General features: G+C 48.3%; 1 protein-coding gene across 4 annotated transcripts in view; it reads right to left on the bottom strand.

The window, feature by feature from the left end:
• Positions 1-26,758, bottom strand: part of stxbp1a (syntaxin binding protein 1a) — a 145,743-nt gene that overhangs the window by 15,306 nt on the left and 103,679 nt on the right. For all 4 annotated transcript variants that reach the window (XM_072488299.1, XM_072488300.1, XM_072488302.1 and 1 more), the window contains exons 8-14: positions 24,171-24,255; positions 20,313-20,443; positions 13,982-14,089; positions 13,541-13,601; positions 8,544-8,609; positions 7,636-7,716; positions 3,752-3,890 (exon numbers count right to left, since the gene is read on the bottom strand). In XM_072488299.1, the coding sequence (XP_072344400.1) occupies positions 3,752-3,890; positions 7,636-7,716; positions 8,544-8,609; positions 13,541-13,601; positions 13,982-14,089; positions 20,313-20,443; positions 24,171-24,255 (671 nt within the window). The remainder of the gene's footprint in view (positions 1-3,751; positions 3,891-7,635; positions 7,717-8,543; positions 8,610-13,540; positions 13,602-13,981; positions 14,090-20,312; positions 20,444-24,170; positions 24,256-26,758) is intronic.

The raw sequence follows: 26,758 nt of genomic DNA, 5'->3' as shown, positions 1-26,758 counted from the left end.
CTACCGGCTCGTGCCAACTTGAAGTGACGCACAAACCACAAAAAGCTATCCTTCCTTTCGAGATTGTGGGCTCCTCGAAGGACTCCCTGCTTGGCACACAGGCGTGCAAGCTGCTGAACCTCGTTCAAAGAATCCACTCTCTCTCTCCTGATGACATGTCTGCCTTCCAGGACGCTGACGTCAGGGCGCAACTCGATGCCATCATCGACCAGCACCGCGACGTCTTCGAAGGCTCCCATAAACTTACAAAATCCTACTCAAACAGAACGCCATGCCTGTGGTGCATGCACCTCGCAGAGTCCCAGCACCCCTCAAGGACCGCCTCAAGCAGCAGCTGCAGGACCTCCAAGACCAAGGCGTGATCTCCAGAGTTACGGAACGAACCGACTGGGTCAGTTCCATGGTGTGCGTAAAAAAGCCTTCCGGCGAGCTCAGAATTTGTATTGATCCCAAGGATCTGAATCGCAATATCATGAGGGAGCATTATCCAATCCCCAAGTGCGAAGAGATCACATGCGAGATGGCTCGCGCCAAGCTCTTCACCAAACTTGACACCTCAAAAGGATTCTGGCAAATCCAGCTCGACAAATCCAGCAGGAAACTGTGTCCCTTCAACACCCCCTTTGGCAGATATTGTTACAACAGGATGCCGTTTGGGATCATATCAGCTTCAGAAGTGTTCCACAGGATCATTGCACAAATGATGGAAGGCATTGAAGGTGTTCGCATCTATGTCGACGGCATAATCATTTGGTCCACCACCCCTCAGGAGCATGTCAGTCGCCTCCAGTGCGTGTTCAAACGCATACGGGAGCAGGGATTCCGCCTCAACAGAGCCAAATGCTCCTTTGGTCAGAGGGAACTCAAGTTCCTAGGGGACCACATCTCCCAGTTGGGTGTGCGGCTGGATGCGGACAAGGTGGCTGCTATCACAGCCATGAAAACGCCAGAGGACAAGAAGGCGGTCCTCCGATTTCTGGGCATGGTCAACTTTTTAGGGAAGTTCATCCCTAACCACGCCTCTCATACCACGGCTCTCAGGAACCTGGTCAGGAAGCCGACTGACTTCCAATGGCTTCCTGCCCACGAGCGCGAATGGAGAGAACTCAAAACCAAACTCACCACGGCCCCGGTATTGGTATTTTTTGATCCAGCGAAAGAGACAAAAATTTTGACCGATGCCAGCCAATCTGGCATTGGGGTAGTGCTCCTGCAATGCGATGAGGCCTCATCATGGGCCCCCATTGCATTACGTCACGCGCCATGACCCCCACGGAACAGCACAGATAAAAAGGGAGTGCCTGGGCCTGTTGACCGGTGTCGTCAAGTTTCATGATTATGTGTACGGCCTTCCCCAATTCACCGTCGAGACCGACCATCGCCCGCTGGTCAATATAATACAAAAAGACTTGAACGACATGACGCCTCGCCTCCAGCGCATTCTGCCCAAGCTCCGGCGATACGACATCCAGCTGGTATACACCCCGGGCAAAGACCTAATCATTGCCGACGCTCTCTCCAGGGCAGTCAACACTCCATGTGACCCAGCGGGATTCGTCTGCCAAGTTGACACCCATGTGGCCTTCGTGGCCTCCAATTTACCTGCCATGGATGAACGCCTCGTCCAAATTCACCGCGAGACAGCGGCTGACGCCCTGCTACAGCGTGTCATGCGCCACCTAACAGACGGGTGGCTCAAGGGCCAATGCCCGTCCTTCTACAACATCAGAGATGATCTGGCAGTAGTCAATGATGTTCTCCTGAAACTGGACCGCATTGTCATCCCGCACAGCATGCGCCAGCTCGTCTTGGAACAGCTACACGAGGGCCATCTTGGTGTGGAGATGTGCCGCCGACGGGCCCGAGAGGCAGTGTACTGGCCCGGCATCAATGACGACATCACCAACACAGTGCTCAACTGCCCCACTTGTCAGCGTTTCCAGCCGGCCCAACCACGTGAGACCCTACAGCCCCATGAGTTGGTCACGTCCCCTTGGTCCAAGGTCGGCATCGACCTGTTCCACGTGCTGGGCAGGGACTATGTTCTGATTGTAGACTATTTTTCTAACTACCCGGAGGTGGTTCGTTTACACGACATCACATCATCTGCAGTCATCCGTGCCTGTAAGGATACCTTTGCTCGACACGGCATCCCACTCACTGTGATGTCGGACAATGGCCCCTGCTTCACAAGCCAGGAATGGTCCAACTTTGCCAGGCGGTACAACTTTGTGCGTGTGACATCCAGTCCCCTGTACCCCCAATCCAACGGCAAAGCGGAGAACGGCGTCCACATAGTAAAACGGCTCCTCTGCAAGGCTGCCGATGCTGGGTCCGATTTCTACCTCGCCCTGCTGGCCTATCGCTCATCCCCACTGTCCACTGGCCTGTCGCACCCTGAGGATGACGGTGCCGTCCATTCACGTCCCAGACCTCGACCACGTTCCGGTCCTTCAACGAATGCAACTGTCCCGTGCAGCTGATCTCTCTGCTCTGGCTCCAGATGACAACGTCCACATCCATCTTCCCGATGGTGGCTGGTCTGCAACCGCTGTGGTTCTTCGGCAGGTGGCTCCCCGCTCGTTCCTGGTTCGTCTGCAGGACGGCTCCATTCTGCGCCGCAATCGACGTGCCCTTCATCTCGTTCCACGCTCGCTACGTGATCCTCTGCCAGTGCCATGCCCTCCTGTTGCTCCTGACCTGGACTATGAAGAGATTCCGGTCACTCTGCATCCTCCTCATTCTGACGCAGTCCAGCCCGCTCCTCAGCCGGCGGTTCCCGACCCACCCTTGAGGCGGTCAACCAGAATTCGTCGCCCACCTCAGAGACTTAATTTGTGAACTTTGTGGACTTATGGACTTTATGATCTGTTCTGTTCTTCTGTTTATTCGTTCAAGTGGTTTGTGTATAATGGTCATCTTGTTATTCTTGTGACACACTGTTTTTCTGCACCGTCACCTTCCCATGTAAATAGCTTAGTTTTTATGTACATAGTCCTGTAAATATTTCGGGCACACATAGTCAGGAACATTCACCATACACTATTTATTGTCACGCAGGTACATTTTTTTATAAAAGGGGGGATTTCATAATATACACCAACATATCATGGTGCAGACACACACTGATGGACACACAGTGGGACCAATCAACACACACAACACCGCAGCCAATCACCAGTGAGAGCACACGCATTATAAAGACAGGGGGCATCAGAGTTCCCGCTCTTTGGAGTTGCAGCTAGCTAGGAGGACAGAGCTCACAGCCTGCAACACAGACATTCACCATGTGCTGAGTGCATCGACTGGTTAGGACAAGGCAAAGGTCTTTAGTTAAAGCTAGTATCGTATTAACCCACAGTCTGAGTATGTTTAAACAGTTAATGGCTTAATAAAATAGTGTTGCACTATTTCAAGTGTTGGTGACCTGTATGTGATCCAGAACACCCAACACATCAAAATGCTTTGTTCGTTATTTTGTTTTCTCCATCAACTCATTTTGTCCTTTTGCCAGAAAAGTGACTGAAAAAATGATGATACGTCCTTCATTGCAATCTTGCCATTTTCCCCTGTGTTGCCAGTGAGCTTGTTTACTCGCTGCCAGAAAACGAGTGAAATGCTCACCATGTAGGGCCTTTGACAGTGTTGAACATTAGGGCAGCACTTTGGCTTTATCCTGCCTGCAGTGACCTCAAGCGTTTAGGCCCCAGGTTCACAGGCTGGATTTCCGATGGTAGCTTGCCACACTCACCATTCTTAAGGAAGATGTAGAGAAGGATGATGCGAATTTTATCGTAGGTGGAAACATTGTTGTCCAGCAGTATGGGAACAATGGCTCGCATTGGATCCTTGATTTTCTCTCCCTCAGCATCAGTGCCCATGGCCAAGTCCTAACAATAAAATAAAATTTGCAACATTTAGAGAATGCTTCATTTTGCAAGCAACCTAATTGCTCAGAATTGTAAGCCACCCAAGATTGGAATCATTCTTTGAAAGTTTCTCTCACAGGCCCGATAATTCACCTGTGTAAATTCTGCCTAAAACACAAAGTTTAAGTGAATACCCAAGGTAGGGGGACTAAGTGGAAGAATGGGACATAGAAATATGTACCTTATGCTTTAGCAGATAATATTGCAGTGTCATTTTCCAGTTTAGCTGCTCAATTTAAGATGAAATTGTACTGAGAATAATTGCAGCGATGAAAATAGAAGTGTGATGTTTGTTACTTTTGAAAACTTAATTCTCACCACCAATATTCTTATGAAAAATCAAATATAAAGACCCGGGTCCTCGGGGACCATATTCGGGGTGTCGGACCAGCCGGGGTTGGAAACGGGTGCGGAGGCAGATGTTGTAGCCTTCGCCTCGTTGAACGCCCAAAGGCTGATCCTGTTGGGATGGAGATCAACCTCTCCACCCTGTGCCCTGGCGTGGTGGGGGGACCTGCTGGAATTCTTGACTCTTGAGAAGGTTAAGTTTGAACTGAGGGTAAGGGTGGAGGGGTTCGACAATTCATGGGCGTTATTCATTATACACTTTCAAGAATTGGATTACATCGAACATTAGGGTGGTTGGGGGCAGGGGACTGACTGGGTTAATGGTGACTATGGGCCATTCATGATTCCTTTTTGTTATTTGTTTATGTTAACATGCGGGATGCTGTTTGGGGGTTTGGTGGGAGGATGGGATTGTTGTTATTGATATGGCGATTGACATTACATTCGTTACTGATTATTGTTTATTGTTGGTGGGTGTAAATTTGGGAGAAAATGTGAAAAAGGAGAATAAAATATATATTTTTAAAAATCAAATATAAAGATTTGACAAGTAACATTAGGTTCCTTCGCTCCCTTGCACTTTTGTTAGAAAGACCACCCATCACTATCATGCCAGAACTGTTGTGTGGGGATAGGAAGAGGCTTGATTTTGGCAACCCCTGGAGCTTGCTGATATTCTCGCTTTCTCTCTTCACACATAAAGAATGATTGCCAAACAATAACTCAGCATGGTGACCAGCAGCACAAACGTGTGAGGTGGCTGATAGAGAGCTGGCAAGCCTTTCGACATCTCGTCCGATTGTTACTCTCTTTTCAAGTCAATGCTGACTTGCAATAATCTGCGTCACAAAGTCAAGGACCACCCTAGTTTGCTTCGGAGAAGCGATGTGAAAATTGGTGGGCTGAAATGTGAAGAATAAGATGTGTATCATAGAATCACTGTAGTGCAGAAGGAGGCCATTCGGCCCACTGAGTCTGTGCACCATCCTCTGAAAGAGCACCCCACCTAGACCCACCGCCCCACCTCATCCCCATAACCTCACCTAACCGTTGGACACACAGGGGCAATTTAGCATGGTCAATCCACCTGCACCATGGGAGGAAATGGGTGCACCCAGGGGAAACCCACGCAGACATGGGGTAACATGCAAACTCCACACAGACAGTCACCCAAGGCCGGAATTGAATCCGGGACCCTGGCGTTGTGCCACCCCCACAAGCGTGTTACTGGAGTGTCGCTGAACCTAGGAATGCAGAACACGGTAAGTTTAAATTTGCAACTTAAAAATGCCTGTTTTATTTGACTGCGTTGGCATTGTCAATGTGACCCGAAAAACAAACTTTAAAAAAAATACAATTAAAATACCCAATTCTTTTTTTTCCAATTAAGGGGCAATGTAGCGTGGCCAATCCACCTATCCTGCACATCTTTGGCTGTGGGGGTGAGACCCACGCAGACATGTGGAGAATGTGCAAACTCCACACGGACAGTGACCCGGGACCGGGATCGAATCTGGGTTCTCGGCACCGTGAGGCAGCAATGCTAACCACTGCCCGAAAAACAGAAACTTTTAAAGAGGTGCATTGATGCTCCTGCGGAATGTTTCATTAATATAAAGGAATTTTAGAAAGAGTATAACTTCATTTCTTCCTGTATGGCATAAACCTATCATCACCATTGCAGAAATTGATTATCATGGAATTTACAGTGCAGAAGGAGGCCATTCGGCCCATCGCGTCTGCACCGGCTCTTGGAAAGAGCACCCTACCCAAGGTCAACACCTCCACCCTATCCCCACAACCCAGTAACCCCACCCAACACTAAGGGCAATTTTGGACACTAAGGGCAATTTATCATGGCCAATCCACCTAACCTGCACATCTTTGGACTGTGGGAGGAAACCGGAGCACCCGGAGGAAACCCATGCACACACGGGGAGGATGTGCAGACTCCGCACAGACAGTGACCCAAGCCAGAATCGAACCTGGGGCCCTGGAGCTGTGAAGCAATTGGATCCTGCAGATTCACCAATTTAACCCAAAATCTGGATGCTTATGAGCAGGCTTGTGTTCAGTTAACTTAATTTTGGTACAGGGCCCATCGCCATAAAATATCTCCCATGACACATATAACTCTCAAACTGAGCGAGGGGTAAGACATTAGCTCTCACTCTTTACTGCTCTCTGCCAGGTGACCCAAAGTTAGCTCCCATGTGTTTCTCCTCTCTTCCCCCCGAGGGGAGGAGGGCTCCTTATCTTTCCTTCCACTTCCCCATGGCGTGTGACGACATTAAGGAGCTCCTCATCAAAGCCACGGCCACGTAGGAATGTTCATCTTGAAAGCAGGTTCCAAGAAGATCCTGTGGCTCATGGCAACACGGGGCAGAGCCACCATATTCCTGCACTGACAAGGGGCTGGAATTTCGGGTTGAGTGACCGACGGGTACGATATCAGCAGTGCCCTGTGTGGCAGTCGGGACAGCCAAACCACTTACAGGTTCCAGCCTCGGTAACATTGGGGGTAATTTTTAGCCAACTCAGCTGGCGTGAACTGGCAGCTTTGGGTGAAATGCTGCTTTGGCAACCCTCTCCATTTGACTCTGCACATTGGGCACGGTGTATATCCAGCCTTCTACCTGATCCCGAGGGTTTCCCATCTGGAAAGTTGATAAAATAGCCTCTGTTTAGCTGGTGAGCTGTGAGGCAACAAACATTCTGTATTCAGATTTAAATAAGGGGAGAACATTCAGCTATTGCACACAGAAGGTGGCAGATGAAGGCCGTTTAGGGAGGGAGGTGGCATTGCGGGCAGGGTGCCAAGAACAATGAGAAATGGTCATCAGTGAACCAAATGGTTTAGCAGAGCCCAGAGGAACACTTATTTTCATCTAAGAAAAGGGAGGCCAATAGTTAAAGCTATCCTCATGTGAAAAAGTGAGGTTAACAGAAAACACTGAGTGACATCATAGAAATTTCATAGAAATTACAGTGCAGAAGGAGGCCATTCGGCCCATCGAGTCTGCACCGGCTCTTGGAAAGATCACCCTACCAAGGTCCACACCTCCATCCTATCCCCATAACACAGTAGCCCCACCCAACACTAAGGGAAATTTTGGACACTAAGGGCAATTTAGCATGGCCAATCCACCTACCCTGCACATCTTTGGACTGTGGGAGGAAACCGGAGTACCCGGAGGAAACCCACGCAGGCACGGGGAGAATGTGCAGACTCCACACAGACAGTGACCCAAGCCGGGAATCGAACCTGGTACCCTGGAGCTGTGAAGCAATTGTGCTATCCACAATGCTACCGTGCTGCCCTTATCTTATTTAACATGGGTCTACAGTCCCATCTCACCTGTTCAACCCGGCACAGTTTATCCACAGTGCCCTGATAGTGTTTCATACAATCCTCAGCAAGATGAAGATGGGTGGAATACTGCAAGACAAAATTACAAATGAACCAGCAGACTTAAAAGTAATTCACAAACACAACATTGGTTTAGGTTTATATTATTTACAGTGCAATGGCCGCGATTCTCCGAGCCGCGCGCCGGGCCGGAGAATCACCGCAACCGCGCCACAACGTCATTTGCGCTGGCGCGTTTTACACGGCGCTGGCCGCGGGCCGCCGATTCTCTGGCCCGAATGGGCCGAGTGGTCGCGCGGAAAAAGCAGAATCCCGCCGGCACCGTTCAACCCTGGTCGCTGCCGGCAGGAACTCTGCGCAAAATCGGCCTGTGGGGCGCCCCTTCACTGGGTGGGGGGGGGGGAGAGGGGGGTGCCTCCGATGGTGTCTGGCCCGCGATCGGGACCCACCGAATGGCGGGCCGACCTCTCCCCCCCCGGGCCTACGTTGTTGCGCGGCCGGCCCCTGAACCCCTATGCCATGTTGCTTCGGGGCCGGCGCGCTGAAGAAGTCCCCCGCGCATGCACAGGTGGCGCGGCCCAACTGCGCATGCGTGGGTTGGCGCGGTGCCCATTTGGCGCCGGGAAGGGAGGCTGGAGCGGCGTGAACTGCTCCAGCGCCGTGCTGGCCCCCTGTGGGGGACAGAATCGGTCATCCCCGTGCCCGTTTCGTGCCGTCGTGACATGCGACGGAGTTCATGATGGCGCGAACACTTAATCTCCATTTTAGAGAATCGCCCCCTATTTCTTTGCACTATCATGGATATACCATAATCATTAGCCAGTGATCTTTAAGGTGAGAAAATACAGTTCAGTTACACCGTTATTCTATCATTGAATTTTTCTGACTGCCAATACCTTGCTTAGTTCCTTCTGATACTGGGGCATTTTCTTCAACATCTGAGACAGATCTCTCATGGTTGTCTGAAATGAGGATAATAGATAGTTACTTTTATTACACTGATCATGAATGGTGCAAATGTTACTGCTTCACAGCTCAGGTGTTAATAAACTTAACATATTTTCTTTTCCTCTTCCCATCCCACTATGCATAACACACACAGCAAACTAAAACGCATGTATGTGTGCATATGTGTGTGTGTGTGCATGTATGTGTGCATGTGCGGGTGTGTATGTGCAAGTGTGTGCATGTGCAAGTGCATGTGCGAATCAGCAATGTATATATAAATAATATTTGTACTCAGTAGCTGAGTACTGCGCTACTGTCTGGAAGAACTCTGCGCACTGCAAACTGGTAGATGTCCAGCTAAATGAGACCATGGGGAACACCTCAGGAGTAATTTGGTCTACAAACACAACCAGGCTACCTGTGCTCTGCAATACTGCACCACCACAAATCGGCTGTGTAACTGGCACAGCCCGATTGCCAGAAAGAGGGCATAAAAATCTGGATCTGCCACTGGTAGAAGACATCTTCCACCCAACCACCCATCAAACGTCTCACCTCAGGGGGGGCCAATCTGGACCAACCTGCCCGAGCTAGCCAGTTCTGCTGCAGACCTGTGGAAGGACCTGTGACACAACACCAACAACACAACCCAGAATCAGCACTTGGTGGATGATTCCACGTTGGAAATCACAGGCTTCGGCCTCCCGTGCGGTGAATGGGTCAAATTGAACAGGTTTTGCACTGGAGTCGGACTGTACCGTAACAACCTCTTCCGTTGGGGATACCATGGCTCATACCTTTGCAACTGTGCTGAACGGCAAACCATGGTGCATGTAATTGACCAGTGGCCGACCTGTGCTTCAGTGGCGGTCTCACTGGCCCACACCAGGCTGATGAGGAGGATGCCAACTGGCTGAAGAACTTCACATTTGACATCTAGCTGTTCATCAGTGTGAACAAAAGTATTTGTACAACTGGACTGATTGACAAGAATATTTGAAGATGACCTTCTGAACAAAATGTTTTTTAACCTGTCTGGAGTTCAACTTTAAAGGAGGTGTGAGACACACACACCCTAACATACACGTTTTTATGTGCTTAACAGCTGGAGATTTATTATACAGGCACACACATCACTGTTGTTCATAAAATAATTGATGGTTGCCCTAAATGGGAGCCATCTTGGCCCATAGGATAATGTACAATCCCCATAGGATAATGTACAATCCCCATAGGATAATGTACAATCCCCATAGGATAATGTACAATCCCCATAGGATAATGTACAATCACCTCTGTTCTCATCTGCCTCAATCCATTCTTACAGCTGTTATGACTTCCATTCAGTTGATCTCAACAATGTCTGCTTTGTAAAATAAAAACAGAAATAGCTGGAAATGTCCGGCAGGTTATGACTGCATCCATGAAGTGAAATAGTTAATATTGCATCAGAACTGGGAGAAGTTAACCTTTCATCAGAACTGGGAGAAGTTAGAAATGTAAAAGGTTTTGAGTAAGGCATGGGTGGGACGAGGAAAAGATTGGGCTGTGATCGGGCGGAAGATGGAGAAATCGAATGACAGAAGAGATAACCTTCCAGGACCAAAGAGAACGGTGGCGATGGAGCGGGTAAATGAATGATGGATGTGTCTAGAGCAGTTATGCTGCTGAAGAAAGGTCACAGGCCTGAAATGTTAACTCTGTTGTTCTCCACAGATGTTGCCATAACCTGCTGAGTATATCCGGCATTTTCAGTTTTTATTTCAGATTTACAACACCCGCAGTGATCTGCCTGTCACTTAGCATCTGCTTGTAAGGAACAGATTAAAAGCTGCAGGTCAACCAAGCCACTGGCCGTCAGAACTGGAACACACACAGTGCTTGTTTCAATTTGCACCACATCAAAGCAGATTCCACAAAACTTCCACCCTGTTTATATTTTCCTCATTAATGCCTAGCTTTCTCTTTTCTGCTGTTAAAACTATCTTGAAATATAGTGGGGGGTGATATAGGGGGGCATCACTCAGACAGATCACTTGCTCTTTTTAGGAGGCTCTTCAGAAAAGAGACAGCCTCTTTAAAAAAAACTATGGTTAGAAGGAACAGCTACTCAAAAGAAGAAGTATTTCAGAGTTAATGGACTCCTGTGGAGCTATATAAATAAACAACCTAGCCTTTCTTTGAAGCTGCCTGGGCCTGTCAATCAAGAGGCTTTCGAAAGGCAATGGCCGGTCAAATTGAACGTAAACAATGCAGTTCAAAGCTTATAGGCTTCTAGGTATGTACATAAGCTTGAAGAAGATAAAGGGCAATGAAAAAAGGGCAGTGAAAAAGCCACCTCAAAAGTTTCCACCATATTAAAGGGAGGACTTTTACCTTCATCTCACAGATCTTTCATCTTGAAATGCTGACAGTTTAAAGGGTTTAAAAGCTGCAGATGGGAAGACCAGCAAAATGCCCTTATCTCAGGAAAGACCCTGACCCGAACCCCTCCAGCCGAGCCTTCCCTGAAGAACCCTCCTTGGTACTGTGAGGCAAGTGTAGGGTGGGTACTCAACTCCTTGCCACCCCCTTGCCCCCCCCCACCCCCCGTCCCCCGTCCCCCCCACAGCGTTCAAGCTGCTAGGTCGCATTTCCCAGGACTTGCACAAATTCTTGCCAGTGGGACTCCCAGCTTGGGGGCGAGCGGAGGGGAGGGTAGCTGGAGCATCCCAGAAGGCAGGTGAATCATGCATCCTTCTTGATAATGGTACTGAAATTAGGTTTAATGAGACATTTGCTTTTTCCCACTCATCCATCAAGTCGGGAGACTCGCAACGGGTTTGACGCCCAGCATGGAATCCCTTTCCTGCCCGACGCCTCGTTTCAACAGGCAATTTCGAATCCCACCAGGAGCTAGAGTACACGGAGAATCCAAGCCCCCCCTGATAGCCCTGGTGAGAACAACAGAGTGAACCCCACCAACGTTTCTCATGGAATCTTAAGCCTCTTAGAAAAGAAATGTAAGTGGACATAGTTAACGCCGTCACTCTGGCGAGGCGGAGACTCTTAGAGCTGGGAACCTGTTTCAAACAGGTGGCTCCCTGACTGGCACTGAAGCCAAACGGCACCGAGGCCACATCACAGAATTCTCGGCGCTCTCCCCTAACAGTCATCGCCGGCACCCCCTCATGTCCACTCTCTCCCCACCCACCATACATATACGCCCATCCCTCGCTCCCCCACCCCCCATGGAGCCCCCACTATGGCCCTGACCTGGCACTTCCCCTGGCATAGGTTGGCACCTGGTGTACAACCTGTGCTCAGGTGCAGTGCCCTGGGCATGTCCCTCTACACCCTCCCCCTCCCCCCCCACCCTGAGTCACATTTACCTCTGCATCCCCAGAGGGATCCCCTCGACTGCCTCATGCCTGGCCAAACTTGGTGTAAATGACACCGGCGGGATTTTACACTGGCGCCTGGTAACGTGAGGGAAGAAGCTCTGGAGAGAATGCACGCTCATGAGATGCTACTGTAATAAAACGAGGTTCACCGGCTCGCGTTGCGTTTTTCGCACTACTCCACTGGTGAAGGTGGTGGGGCAAGATTCCACCCAGCCCCCTCACCCTGGAGGGAATCACGTTTTTCGCTTCTCTACGGAATTTGAGCCAATTTTCTCTCAGACGGAGAGAGGGGCGGCTTAAAATCACCCCCAATATTTTTCAGAGCCAGGATCATGTCAGAATCTGAAGCTGAATGTGAATATCTGAGGAGTGGGAGCAACTGGTTTGTAGGGTTTAGTGGCTTCCTGATTGCTGTCGGGGGGTTTCAAAATGCCTCCGTTTACTGTTTACTGTTTAAAAACGTATGAACAGGAAAATATTATTATTCAGGTTTAAGTTCTCAATTACATAAATTATCTTGCTCACCTCAACAAGATTCCCTCTGTACAGCAGTCCAAAAACCACATTTCAGGAAATTTTAAATTGCCTTTTGTTCCAAGTCATCTATGTGAGATTTCACGAATAAAACTGTTTTAATTCACTCAATATGAATGGAGGTTATGTTTCTTTATGGCTTAATGGATAAATGGCTTGCGCAGTGCAGGACTGACAGGTAGGTCAGAAGGTACTCTCTTTCATCCCATTTCAAGCTGATCTCTGCCAACGCAGTAGATTTGGATGTTAAATTGACTGTGGTGCCTCGAGATAGTGAAGGACAGCACGGTGGTACGGTGGTTAGCACTGCTGCCTCACAGCGCTAGGGACCTGGGTTCAATTCCGGCCTTGGGTGACTGTGTGGAGTTTGCACGTTCTCTCCGTGTCTGCGTGGGTTTCCACCGGGTTCTCCAGTTTCCTCCCACAGACCAAAGATGTGCAAGTTGGGTTAGGTGTTTTGGTCACTCTGGATAAAAGCAAATTACTGCGGATGCTGGAATCTGAAAATGCTGGAAAATCTCAGCAGGTCTGGCAGCACCTGTAGGGAGAGAAAAGAGCTAATGTTTCAAGTCCAGATGACCCTTTGTCAAAGCCTTTCTGGATTGCCCTCAAGTGTCCTAAGATATATCGGTTGTGTGACTGAGCCATGATCAATGTTACAGGGATGGGGCAGGGTCATGGGTCTAGGTAGGGTGTTCATTCAGAGGATCGATGCAGATTTGATGGCCCGAATGGCCTCCTTCTGCACTGTAAGGATTCTATGGTTCAAAGAATCAGCCAGGGTTCCCAATCCTGATCATAAACCACTGAATGTTCCTGGAAGGTTCAGTGCTGATGTTGGGCGAGAACAAGGTTAGGTTCATCATTGTTCGTAAATGAAGGACAGCTGCTTTGACAACATGCCAGAGAGCTGCTGGTTTTATATCCCCATAAGCTTCTTCATTTCAGGACAGGAGGAAAAGAGAGGGGATGCAAAACAAAACACATGGTAATCAACACACCGAGATATCCATTTAGTCTCCACAAACCTTCTCGCCAGTCGCCATTCTCTTGCTCGAAGAAAAGTCTTTCAAGGACCGCGTCACTTCCCTGGAGAAAAAAATCCTTGTTTAGCTCCATTTCCAAAGGAATATTTACACAATCTGATGAGTTGACATGTTTTGCGGCAAATTGAATCTTTCTGCCGCCTGTTGATTCCCAGGTCCAGGAAACTATTTAATGGTTTTGAACACACAAGCACTATTTGAACATCTGCTCGCTGGCCATTTGATTATGAGGTATATTTAACATTACCATTCAAATCTGGATGCTGTCTTAAATAGTCTGGATCCTAGGTTCCCCAGCAACTATAGTCTGTGCTGCCATGCATTATCAGCTGGAGAAATGGTGTCTTCTGTACTGAGTGACTGCAATTCTCAAATGGATTTTCTATACTAGTACAGAAATGCAGAAGAAAGACTGACACCTACTGGGACACTTCTGCAATATGCTTGTGGCGCAGGGTAATCCAGAGATCATCATCCTCATCCAGAAGGACCTCTTTGACCCGGTTTTCCCCAATTCCGCTTGTTTCGTACCTGAGAGTGGGGGGAAAAATAAACAGATCAGCTCCATTCGAAACTCACACCTATGACTGAATGACACTTCAGCTCTTTGGAACCTAAATAGTTCTTCCTGGGTAATCTAATGACTCTGGTCCTAGCAGCAACCCCCTTCTTCAGTCTTTCTGAGCCAGGGGCCCTCCACTCGCCACCAGCAGCACCTGTGTTGGTTCGTGGCCAAGTCTGCGTCCTAACACTCATGAGGAAGCACACTGGCCTCGGCTCATACAAGCCCACCTTCAATGGGATGTCTTTTTGCAGCTTACATGGTGGCTTGTGAAAAGATAAAGTGCGAAACAACACTTGAGTATTCTGCAGTTCACAAGCTGCTGGGGCATTTGCTCAATGTTATCAAGGGGCATTTCTTTACTATGCAAACAATGTCAAAGAAAAACAACCACAGCAGCATCTTCATATAATCTTGATTTTGGTCATTACAACTTCACCTTTCAGACAAATACTTGGATGCCTCCGAAATGCTGTGAAATGTACAGATGTTCATAACATGCGCATCAGAATATAAAATACAAGGGGCAATGTTGGTCAAATGTAATATTATGCAAATTGTTTGTGCATTAAAGCAGAACAAGTCTGTTTGCTCAGAAACTATTAATGCGTTGGCATGATTTTCAATGTCCTTTCAGCTGAACCTACCACAAAAAATAGAATAACTGAACAAGATTAATTATGGAAATTTGGGTGGTTTTAAATGCATGTCAGAGTGGAATAAAAATTCTCTCTTTTCTTTGCCTTGTTTTCCTTTTGCTTGTTAACACTCTGATATAAGATATGTTTGAGAAGCTGCTGGGGTATGGGGCATTTTCCCGACCCTTGGAGGTGGACAGGGCTCACAGAGCACTCGCGAAGAAGCCACGACGGGAGAGACCCCCCCCACCCAGGGCAATGGTGGTGAGATTCCACAGCTACTTGGTTAAGGAGCACATTCTACAGGAGGCCAAGCAGACACGGAGCTGTAAGTAGGACAATAGAATCCTGCGGGTCTACCAAGACCTTAGTGTGGAGGTGGCCAGGAGAAGAGCAGGCTTTAACCAGATTAGGTCGATCCTTTTTTAGAAAAAGGTGAAGTTCGGACTGTTGTATCTGGCCCGTCTCTGGGTCACGTGCGAAGAACAGCACTTTTATTTCGAGTTGCCAGAAGGCGCGCTGGACTTCGCGAAAAGGAAAGGACTGGTGGTGGACTGAGAACTTTTGAACTTTGCTGCAACGTTCATGTTTTTTTTTCTTTTTGTTCCTCTATTCTTTGTTTTTTTTAAGTTTCTCGTTTTTTGTTTTGTGGAAGCTGTTTGTAATGCCTTCTATATTGGTTTGGGACCAGTGGCAGAGCTGAGTGAGTTAAGGTTTTCATTTGCACTGTTGGGGGATGGAGGTGTGCTTGTTTAGATTTTGGTGTTTTCCTGTCGGGCAATTGTATGGGGATTGTGTGATGTTGGAGTATGTTTGTATGAGTGGGTTGGGGGGATGGGGAGGGAACAAAGTCTAGAGGGGTCGCTATCCTGATCAATAAGCGGGTGGTGGTTGAGGCGGGTAGAATAGATTTGGATGTGGGAGGTCGGTACATTATGGTCAGTGGGAAACTGGAGAGGGTGCAGGTGGTATTAGTAAATGTGTATGCGCCAAATTGGGGTGATGGAGTTTATAAAGAGGACACTGGGGAAGATACCGGACCTGGACTCGCACAGGTTGGTCATGGGAGGGGACTTCAACAGTTATTGACCCTGGCTTGGACTGGTCGAGCTCGAAAACGGGCAGGGTGCCATCAATGGCAAAGGAACTAAAAGGGTTCCTGGAGCAGATGGGGGGGGGGGGGGGGTGGATCCATGGAGATTTGGGCAGCCGAGGGGGAAGGAGTTCTCCTTCTACTCACATGTGCATAAAGTGTACTCTCGGTTTGATTTCTTTATTTTGAGCAGAGCCTTACTGGCAGGAGTGGTGGACATGGGGTACTCGGCGATCACAATCTCAGACCATGCTCCGCACTGGGTTGACCTGCAAGTTAGTAAAGACAGTAACCAGCGCCCGCTGGGATTTTGGCTGACGAAGGGTGTGCGAGGGGCTGAGGAAATGTATTCAGAACTATCTGCAGGTCAACGACACGGGGGAAATTTCAGCAGCAGTGATCTGGGAAGCACTGAAGGCGGTGGTCAGAGGGGAGCTGGTCTCGATACTGGCCCATAGGGAGAAGGTGGACAGGGCAGAGATGGACCGACTGGTAAAGGAGATACTACAGATCGATAGGAGGTATGCGGAGACCCCAGAGGCAGGGCTTTTAATGGAATGGCGGAGGCTACAGGCGGAGTTTGGCTTGTTAACCACAGGGAGGGTGGTGGAGCAGCTGAGAAAGGCGAGGGGGGTGATCTATGAGTATGGAGAGAAGGCCAGCAGAATGCTAGCACATCAGCTTAGAAAGAGGGAGGCAGCCAGGGAGATAGGGAAAGTAAATGACGGAGATGGGAACCTGGTTGGTGATTCAGCAGGGATGAATAAGGCGTTTAGGCATTTCTACAGTAGGCTGTATACGTCGGAACCCCCTACAGGCCGGAGGGGATGAGGCACTTCTTGGGGGGGCTGAATTTCCCAAAGGTGGACGGGGAGCTGGTGGAAGGGCTCGGGGTCCCGATCGGGTTGGGAGGGACAGTGGAGGGTCTGAAGGCCAGGCAGACGGGTAAAGCCCTGGGGCCGGACGGGTACCCAGTGGAGCTTTATAAAAGGTTCTCTGGGATATTGGGGCTGGTGTTGATGAGGATGTTCAATGAGACAAGGGAAAGAGGGGTGCTGCCCCCGACGATGTCACTGGCCACGATTTTGCTGATTCTGAAGCGGGACAAGAACCCGGAGCTGTGTGGGTCCTACAGGCCAATATCCCTGTTGAATATGGATGCCAAACTGCTGGCCAAAATTTTGTCCTCCAGGATTGAGGACTGTGTTCCGGACCTCATTGGGGAGGACCTGACGGGGTTTGTTAAGGGTAGGCAGTTGGTGGCCAATGTAAGAAGGTTGTTAAATGTGATCATGATGTCCCCGGAAGGTAGGGAGGTGGCGGTACTGATCGTAATGGATGCGGAAAAGGCTTTTGATCGGGTAGAATGGGATTATCTGTGGGAGGTACTGGGACAGTTTGTATTTGGGCGGGGATTTATTGACTGGGTCAGGTTACTGTATCAGGCTCCTGTGGCAAGTGTACGGACGAATAGGACAACATCGGACTATTTTACACTGCACCGGGGGACGAGACAGGGGTGTCCCCTCTCCCCACTGTTGTTCACGCTAGTTAAAGAGCCATTGGCAATTGCTCTGAGAGCCTGGAAGGGGCTGGCCCGGGGGGGGGGAGCACAAAGTCTCGCTCTATGCAGATGACCAGACCCATTAGAGGGGATGGAAGGAATCATGAGGATTCTAGGGGAATTTGGCCGGTTTTCGGGGTATAAGCTAAATATGGGGAAAAGTGAGATGTTTGCAGTCCAAGCGAGGGGACAGGAGAGACGACTGGGGGAGCTGCCGTCTAGATTAGTAGGGGGAAGCTTTAGGTACCTCGGCATTCAAGTGGAGTGGGAATGGGACCGGCTGCATAAATTAAATCTGGCCCGGCTGATGGACCAAATGAAGGATGATTTTCGGGGATGGGACGCGCTCCCGTTGTCATTAGCTGGGAGGGTGCAGATGGTGAAGACGACGGTCCTCCCGAGATTCCTGTTCGTGATTCAATGTCTCCCCATCTTATTCCGCGGTCCTTTTTAAACGGGTCAACAAAGTGATCACTGGCTTTCTTTGGGCGGGCAAGACCCCGCGGGTAAGGAAGGTAATGCTTGAGCGGAGTCGGGGAGAGGGCGGGCTGGCGCTGCCAAACTTCAGTAATTACTACTGGGCGGCGAATATAGCCATGATCAGGAAGTGGGTGGTGGGGGAGGGGTTGGCATGGGAGCGTATGGAGGCGGCTTCATGCAAGGGCACCAGTTTGGGGGCAGTGGTAACTGCGCCTCTGCCGTTCCCACCGGCACAGTACTCCACCCGTCCCGTGGTGATGGCGGCTCCTCAATGGAGGAGACATGTGGGAGCAGGAGGAGCATCGGTCTGGTCCCCAATCTGTAATAATCACCGGTTTGCCCCGGGAAGTGTGGATGAGGCATTTCGGATATTGGTGGAGAGCAGGGATTGAGAGGATGGGGGATATGTTTATAGAGGGGAGCTTTCCGTGTATGAGGGCGCTGGAGGAGAAGTTTGGGTTGGCGAGGGGAAACAAATTCAGGTATTTGCAGGTGCAGGACTTCCGACGTAAACAGGTGTCAACCTTCCCGTTCCTACCGCTAAGGGGGATTCAGGACAGGGTAGTTTCCAGAGGGTCGGTAGCAGAAGGGAGCGTCTCTGACATTTACAAGGAACTTATGGGGTCAGAGGAGACCTAGACCGAAGAGCTGAAGCGCAAGTGGGAGGAGGAGCTGGGAGGAGAGATCGAGGATGGTCTATGGGCGGACGCGTTGAGTAGAGTCAACATGTCCGCAACATGTGCCAGGCTCAGCCTGACACAGTTTAAGGTCGTTCACCGGGCTCACGTGACAGTGGCCCGGATGAGCAGATTCTTTGGGGTGGAAGACAGGTGTGCAAAGTGTGCGGGAGGACCAGCGAACCATGTCCACATGTTTAGGACATGTCCGAAGCTTAGGGGATTTTGGCAGGGGTTTGCGGACGTCATGTCCACGGTGTTAAAAACAAGGGTGGCACTGAGTCCAGAGGTGGCGATTTTCGGGGTGTCAGAAGACCGGGGAATCCAGGAGGAGAAAGAGGCTGTTGTTCTGGCCTTTGCTTCCCTGGTAGCCCGGAGACGGATACTATTAGCTTGGAGGGACTCAAAGCCCCCGAAGTCGGAGACCTGGCTATCGGACATGGCTAGCTTTCTCGGTTTAGAGAAGATCAAGTTTGCCTTGAGAGGGTCACTGTTAGGGTTCGCCCGGAGGTGACAACCGTTCATCAACTTCTTCGTGGAAAATTAATCGTCAGCAGAAAGGGGGGGGGGGGGGTTAATTTAGCTTAGAGTAGGGGGTTAATAAAGGTGGGACCTGTAAGGGAGGGAGACGGCTTTTGCACTATGTTTATAGTTTCATGTACATTGTTTATAGCATTGTTGTTATACCAAAAAATACCTCAATAAAATGTTTATTAAAAAAAAACACTCTTATATAAAATGGGTTTGGACAGTTTCAACCCAATTCTAGATGGATCTGGATCCAAAGGACTAAACCGAATGAAATTTGGTGATCTCACCAAAGATGTGCAGGTTAGGTGGTTTGGCCATGCTAAATTGCCCTTAGTGTCTGTTATAACCTGCCTACTTACCATTGGCTGGAGACTAATGACAATCCCACAATCCTGTGGGAGTATGAGCTTCCCCAATGAGGGGGGCGGAGAAACCATTAGTAAACTCCAAGTATAAATAAAGCTGGCCAGTTTGGAAACAGCAGGAAGGAGTGTGCAGCAAGGGAAGTTGCTGCTGCTGTTATATATATATGTTATTGTAAATAAATGTTATTACTTTGTATCCTTAAAACTCGTGCTGGATTCTTCGTGGCCCTCACAAAAGTGTCAAAAAAGGTTGGGTGAGGTTACTGGGTTACGGGGATAAGGTGGAGGTGTGGGTTTAGGTAGCTGCTCTTTCCATGGGCCGGTGCAGACCAGATGGGCTGAATGGCCTCCATCTGCAGTGTAAATGCTATGATCTATAATCTAGGACAATTTGGAGATATTCAATCTGTAAAATGGAGGTTGACCTTTGGATAAGATCTCCTTTGAAGGAAAGTGAGAAAGTTTTAGTCTGCATCAGGCCTGTGCTGCACACCTGACACTGGGCACTAAATGTTGAAATGTGATTTTGATTAACAGTATCATCTTGATGAGCATAAATAAGTACCTTTCACCAGCTGAGTCTCAAAATAAAAAAATTCAATCCTTCTGTGATGTGGAGGGTCACATTCTCCTTAGCCAAGGAAAATATAACCTGGTCTAAGTCAGACATAAAGAAGAAAGAACAAAGAAAAGTACAGCACAGGTAACATGTAGAGGTAACCATTACCCTGCCCTTGGGGTCATTTTTCTGAAGATAATTGTTGGTATTATCTGAACGCTCTGGTGTGAACAATGATAAAATGCACAGGCTATGTGAAAAAGTAGAAAATAAGGGGCTTCTCACTTGTAAACATCATTTTCAACAGGCAGCAAGTCAAAGGTCATGGCCTGGAAGGTCAATTCATGGAGTACAGGAGATGCTGGGTCAAATCCACGGTCAACTATCAAGAGCTGTGAGCGGGCTTTGTCTGGGCCCTGAAATCAGAGATTTCAATTATAAGAACAAGACACAAGCTAGATAACCACAACCTCATTGCACCTTGTACAATAGTGATACATGCTATTAACTAAAAACACATCTTGGAAAAGTAGTCCTTCATTCAATATTTATTGGCATGCTATCACTTCTCATCCAATAAATATTGAACATGGAAGGCTTATTTTCTGTTCCTACTCTATTTGGATCAGTCAGGTACTCGGAAGCAACCCGATTGAAAGAACAGACATTAGGCCAAGCTACAGAGCTCCCGCAATCCCAAATGTTGGGAATATTATTAGATGCCTTACCCACCAGTTTTCCCTCCTCCTCTCTGCGGAGATGGTAGCTATACTAGTGACCTGACTGAGATTAAGAAGGTTACATGTTTGCAATTGAGTGTGTAAACATGAATTCGGCGGTTGTGTGTATTGGTACCTCAGTAACTAGGCACTGACATAATGGGCCCTGACGCAGAGTGACAGTCAGGCTCCGATTGCTACTCCGCTCCTGCTTTCTTACTTGAAATGTTTTCCCATCTTATCTCACCCGACCTTCTGACTCAGGCCAGTGACAATCTGACCCGTGCAGCTCGTCCCGAGACATAACGTCGAAGGTCAGTTCAGTCGGATGTAAGGAGGGCACGTCCCCTTTTTTCACAGCACTAGCTGTGCTTTTAATCCTTCTCTGTCTTTCTGGGTAACCATTGATGTAATGTAGTCCGAACCATCCGGGGGTTTATGATTTAAATTGCACTCTTGGATGTCTCCCAGTGGGGGGCAATTGCCCAGGGCACAAATGGACTTCCCAGGCATTTTCCATACAAACCTTACCTGTGAATGCTGGGATCCAAGCGCATCTTTGGGGTACCTGCCCCAGATACACTGCCCTGGAGCACAGAGGTTACAGCCAATAAACACACAGTCTCAGAGCTTACTGCTTTATAGCAGCTGTCGTGCAATGTGTCGCACATTACCAATTAATACATGCATAAATAATCCCGATGGGTCTAACTTCCACAGAGCTGTATTCCTGTTTCCCTGTCACTATGCCATTAACAAATCGCAATTCTGAAATAACACTAATTTTTAAAAGATTTTATGGATGGCATGGTAGCACAATGGTTAGCACTGTTCCGTCCCAGCACCAGAGTACCAGATTTGATTCCTGGCTTGGATCAGTCTGTGCAGAGTCTGCACGTTCTCCGCGTGTCTGCGTGGGTTATCTCCGGGTGCTCTGGTTTCCTCCCACAAGTCCCGAAAGGCATGCTGTTAGGTAGTTTGGGCATTCTGAATTGTCCCTATGTGTGCCCGAACATGCACCGGAGTGTGGCGACTAGGGATTTTCACAGTAACTTCAGTGCAGTGTTAATATAAGCCTACTTGTGACAATAAGATTATTATTAAGACCTACTGAACAACAACAGTAGCTACAGTACAATTTTGAAACTGCTATTTAATGTCTTCTGCAATGGAGACAAAAAGTAAAGAGCCATGCTTTACTACAGTACAGGTCATGTCAATGCTTTAACATTTTATCCAGTAACTTCAGCCTATTTGTAATCAATAACCTGTACAATTTGACATTAATTTCAAAAATAAACTCAATTTCTCTAGCTTTAAGAATTGGACTTTTACTGCCAAAGATTGTTCCCCTAGCACTAGGTTAGGTGGATCGGCCATGCTAAATTGCCTCTTAGTGTCAGAAAAGGGTTACGGGGATCGGGTGGGGCTCTTTCGGAGGGTCGATGGGCCGAATGGTATGGTCGGGATTCTATTCTATGTGATTCATTGTTAAGTCAAGTACTTCACAGTAAATTATCACCCTTCAATGTGGAACATTATCTATTCTATCAAATAAATAGGCACTAAAAATATAAGCAGGACATGCAAATCATTGATAGAGAAGGTTCTGCCCTTGTAAAGCTACGTTAAGTCAAATGGTTCTGATGAGATTTGCTTATCTCTGCAATGAGCTTTTCCACAGTTTCTGAGGCGCTGATTTTCCTCTGTGGCATGGAGCTCACCTTTTGCATCTTTTGTGGATTTATAGATCAGTGTGTACTTGAGAAAGTGCGTGGGAATGAAGTTTGTCAGCGAAAAATAAACTTCAACTGTCGATCATTTTAAGCAAGTTCGGAGACGTCCTGTGAAGTTAAACTATCCCAAAAGGTCCAGGCATCCTGCCAATTTCATACCGTGTTGCTGGAAGCACCATTTACAGTCCTTCAAGTGCTATTACTCATTACTCTAACATTAGTGAAAAGTGCAGAGCAACAATTACTGAATCGATTTAGGTTCCAAAATAAATTAATAACTGACACATTCAAAAGTGAATTGTATAAATATTTGAAGGGATGGGAAAATGAGGAAGGAGCTGGGGAGTGAAATGAATTGAATAGTTCCATCAACCAGTACAGACACAATGGCTGGCTGGCAGCATTCAGTGCTGGAGCTGTCTATGATTCTGTGGCACTTCTTAACAGGCTAAAGCATGCCGTGCAAGTAAGAGTAAAACTCATGCGTAAACCATCAATACGAAAAGGCTTTGGGTGGCACTCTCCGTTGCGCCAGCAGCACACCCATGCCCGCGGGTTTCTCGGCAGCGCGGGGTGGCCACAATGGGAAACAGAGAATCCCGCTGCTGGCAGGGGCGTGCCGCTGAGGAAGACGTGGCTGGCGGACCGGGCGATCCCACACTTTAAGTTACGACCAAAGCAATATACTAACTTTAAAGACTGGTATTTTTTAAATGATGTAGGCATCGCGGGGTGGATCATCCCTAGGACCGAATGACTTGCTCGGCCATTTAAGAGTCAACCACATTGCTGTGAGCCTGGAGTCACATGTAGGTCAGACCAGGTAAGGGCAGCAGATTAAAGAACATTAGTGAACTAGATGGGGGGTTTCATAAGAAATGGCTTTGTAGTCATCAATGTGCTTTCAATTCCAGATTTTGTATTTAACTCAAAGTTCAGTTTCTGCCATAGCAGGATTTGAACCCAGTCTCCCCAGAACATTACACTGGGTCTCCAGATTACTGGCCCAGTGAAAAATACCACTACGCCACTGCCTCCCCCTCATTTGCCATGGGAAGATGTGAAAGGGGATATTTGCATCTAAATTTGCCTTGCCTGGGTTGCACTAAAGCATAAAAAAGTTTAGTTTTCACTGAGTGAAATCGTTCTCAAATAACGTTCTATTTAAATATATAACAATTTTTAGGTTGACTAGATTGGAAATAGCAAATCAAGAAAGTGAAACTTAATGAGTAACATTTTTTTCTCATTTTGACTGAATAGCATCCAGCATCCCAATGTCACCTTGTACCTGTGGAAGAGGTGTATTCTCACCATATATTAATAATAATCTTTATTAGGTGTCACAAGTAGGCTTACATTAACACTGCAATGAAGTTACTGTGAAAATCCCCTAGTCGCCACACTCCAGCGCCAGTTCAGGTACACTGAGGGAGAATTCAAAATGTCTAAACTACCTAACAGCACATCTTTCGGGACTTGTGGGAAGAAATAGGTGCACCCGGAGGAAACCTACGCAGGCACAGGGAGAACGTGCAGAGTCCGCACAGACAGTGATCCAAGCCATGAATCGAACCCGGTTCGCTGACGCTGTGAAGCAACAGTGCTAACTACTGTGCTACCGTAATCCACTGGATGAGATAGGTTGGGTATCAAAGCAGAACTATTGTCATGTATGAAACACTTACTTCGCCCATAGTTGGATCATCGGCTTTATATGCATCGAGTTTATCTTGGACCAGCTGTGCAAGCATGGCATTTTCTTTATAATCCCTGAAATGTAAAGGCAGCAAATTACTGAAAAAATACCAACACAATTAGGGACAGGTTTTCAACAACTCTCAGACTTTTCCTGTCTGAAGAATGACCCAGCCACAGAACAGTAAAGTAGCAGTGCTGCAATTTTACTAACTTTTCACTAAATAGTCAATCCTATACTGACTGTGCCTCTTTTTTGAGCAACAACATTTCTTCAAACATTGACACAAATTTGATTTGATTTTACAGTCTAGCACCCACATTGCACAGCTCTGCATGACAGAAACTGGAATCAGGAATGTCATGGTGTGCGTCAGCCCATATTCTTTTTTTCCAATTGAGGGACAATTTAGTGTGGGCAATCCACCTGCCCTGCACATTTTGGAGTTGTGGGGGTGAGACCCACACAGACACGGGGAGAATGTGCAAACTCCACATGGACAGTGGCCCAGGGGGGCGGGATCGAACCGGGGTCCTCGGCACCGTGAGGCGTCAGCCCATATTTAAAGGAAAAGTCAAAACAGCACGCTGGGCACACTGATGTCTCTGGCTGCATTTCTGACTCACACTCCCCTTGCCTGAAACTCTGCTCCAAGAGCTCCAACTTGTGCAATATACCACACCTTCAGGATACACCGACTTTGTGTGATAGTGTGAAACTCATGATAGTGAATTGGCAGCCAGTGTTAGATCTCTCCCCATTTATATTCCATTGTTGTCAATGGGAATGTAATTGTGTCAGATGAGCCTTTCAAACCGGCTTGGTCCTGGTTGAATCTCTGATATGCGCTGAACTCCAGCAAGGTTATTGTGTGTCGTGACAAATGGCTGTGGTGTCTTTTGCCAGGAAGGCGGAAGGGGTTTATTTTGCCAATCTGAGAGTTTTATAATTTAACAAGTGGCAGGAACCTTAAATTACCTACTTAAACGCAAGTTGGTGATGTCCAGCTGGATTGCCTTTCAGTCTGATAAAGGTTTGTTCATAAAAAAAATATTATATTGTGTTAATTTTTAAAAGCTATTGATATTGTCATCCAATCCTCTTACTGTGCTTTCCTGAGGAAAGGCAACAGAAAACAAATAGGATCCAAAATTTCTTGCCCAATGTTATCACGTTGTGCAGGTAAAATTCTTTTTCTGCTTGTACTGTGCTGCACACCATTCCTTAGCTTACAGAGCAGCTGATAAGCATGAATTAGATCCATGCCAATGGCTTTTTCCAACTCTCCAATTAAACAACACATTTGTGTGTGCCCATGTGTGTGTGTGCGTAAATATGTGCATGTGAATGCGTGCATGTGTGTGCATAAGTTTGTACGTGAGCTTCCGGTTGCGGCTATGCGGAGCTAAGCCGCACGATTCGGCAGCTCCCGCGAACACGGACTTTCGGGCTCGATAGAAGAGCCCCAACGGAACTTTTTTTACAGCCAACCCGTGGGGAAGAGAGGAGAGAGGTCCCCTACTAACTTGTATGGTCCGGACCCGCAGCGAAACGGCCAAAAGGTGGCATTGGAGCAGCGGGAGGAGAGGGAAAACAAGCAAAATGGCGGCGGCCGGGGACAAAGAGGAGATGCAGGAATTCATCAAGCGCTGCTTCGAGGAGCTGCGTAAGGAGATGGTGGCGCCTATGTTGGCAATAATTGAAGGACTCGGGGCAACCCAGAAAGCCCACGAGGTGAAGATCCAGGAGATCCAGGAAAAAGTGAGTGAGAATGAGGACGAGCTCTTGGGCCTGGCGGTGAAAGTGGAGCGGCACGAGGCGCTACACAAGACGTGGGCGGGAAGACTCGAAGACCTGGAGAACAGGTCGACGAGAAATAAGCTGAGGATCCTGGATCTCCCAGAAGGAGTGGAGGGGGGTGACGCCGCGGCATATGCGGGCACAATGATCGGGGCGCTGATGGGCGCGGAGGCCCCCCCCGGGGTTACTGGAGCTGGAATGGGCGCACCGAGTGCTGGCGAGGAAGCCCAAGGTAAATGAGCCACCAAGGGCGATGGTGGTGAGATTTCACCAGTTCACGGACAGAGAGAGGGTCCTGAAATGGGCCAAGAAGGAGCGGAGCAGCAAGTGGGACAATGCTGAGATCAGAATATACCCGGACTGGAGCGCGGAGGTCGCTAAGCGGAAAGCGAGTTTCAACTGGGCCAAAGCGGTGCTGCATCGGAAAGGAGTGAAATTTGGAATGTTGCAGCCAGCGCGACTGTGGGTTACACATAATGGCCAACACCACTACTTCGAAACGCCCGAAGAGGCGTGGACCTTTATACTAACTGAAAAGTTGGACTCTAATTGAGGGTTTGTGAGGGTGGGGGGTGTTTGAGGGTTGAAGTATGATGGTTGTTGTATATAGGGGGGCAATCACGCGCAGGGAATGTTATATGGGCTGGGGGAGAGAGACAAGGCCGCGACAGGAGCTGCGCCAGAGGGGGCGGGGCAGGCTTTGGAAAGCGCGGGGTTTCTTTACCGCGCGCGGGAAGAAAGGTGGGAAGGGGACCGAGGGAACGTATATTGATGGGG

Source organism: Scyliorhinus torazame, chromosome 22 (genome assembly GCF_047496885.1).
Source record: "Scyliorhinus torazame isolate Kashiwa2021f chromosome 22, sScyTor2.1, whole genome shotgun sequence".
Taxonomy (NCBI): domain Eukaryota; kingdom Metazoa; phylum Chordata; class Chondrichthyes; order Carcharhiniformes; family Scyliorhinidae; genus Scyliorhinus; species Scyliorhinus torazame.
The sequence above is the reverse complement of the archived record's forward strand: the minus strand, read 5'-3'. Positions and strand labels throughout refer to the sequence as shown.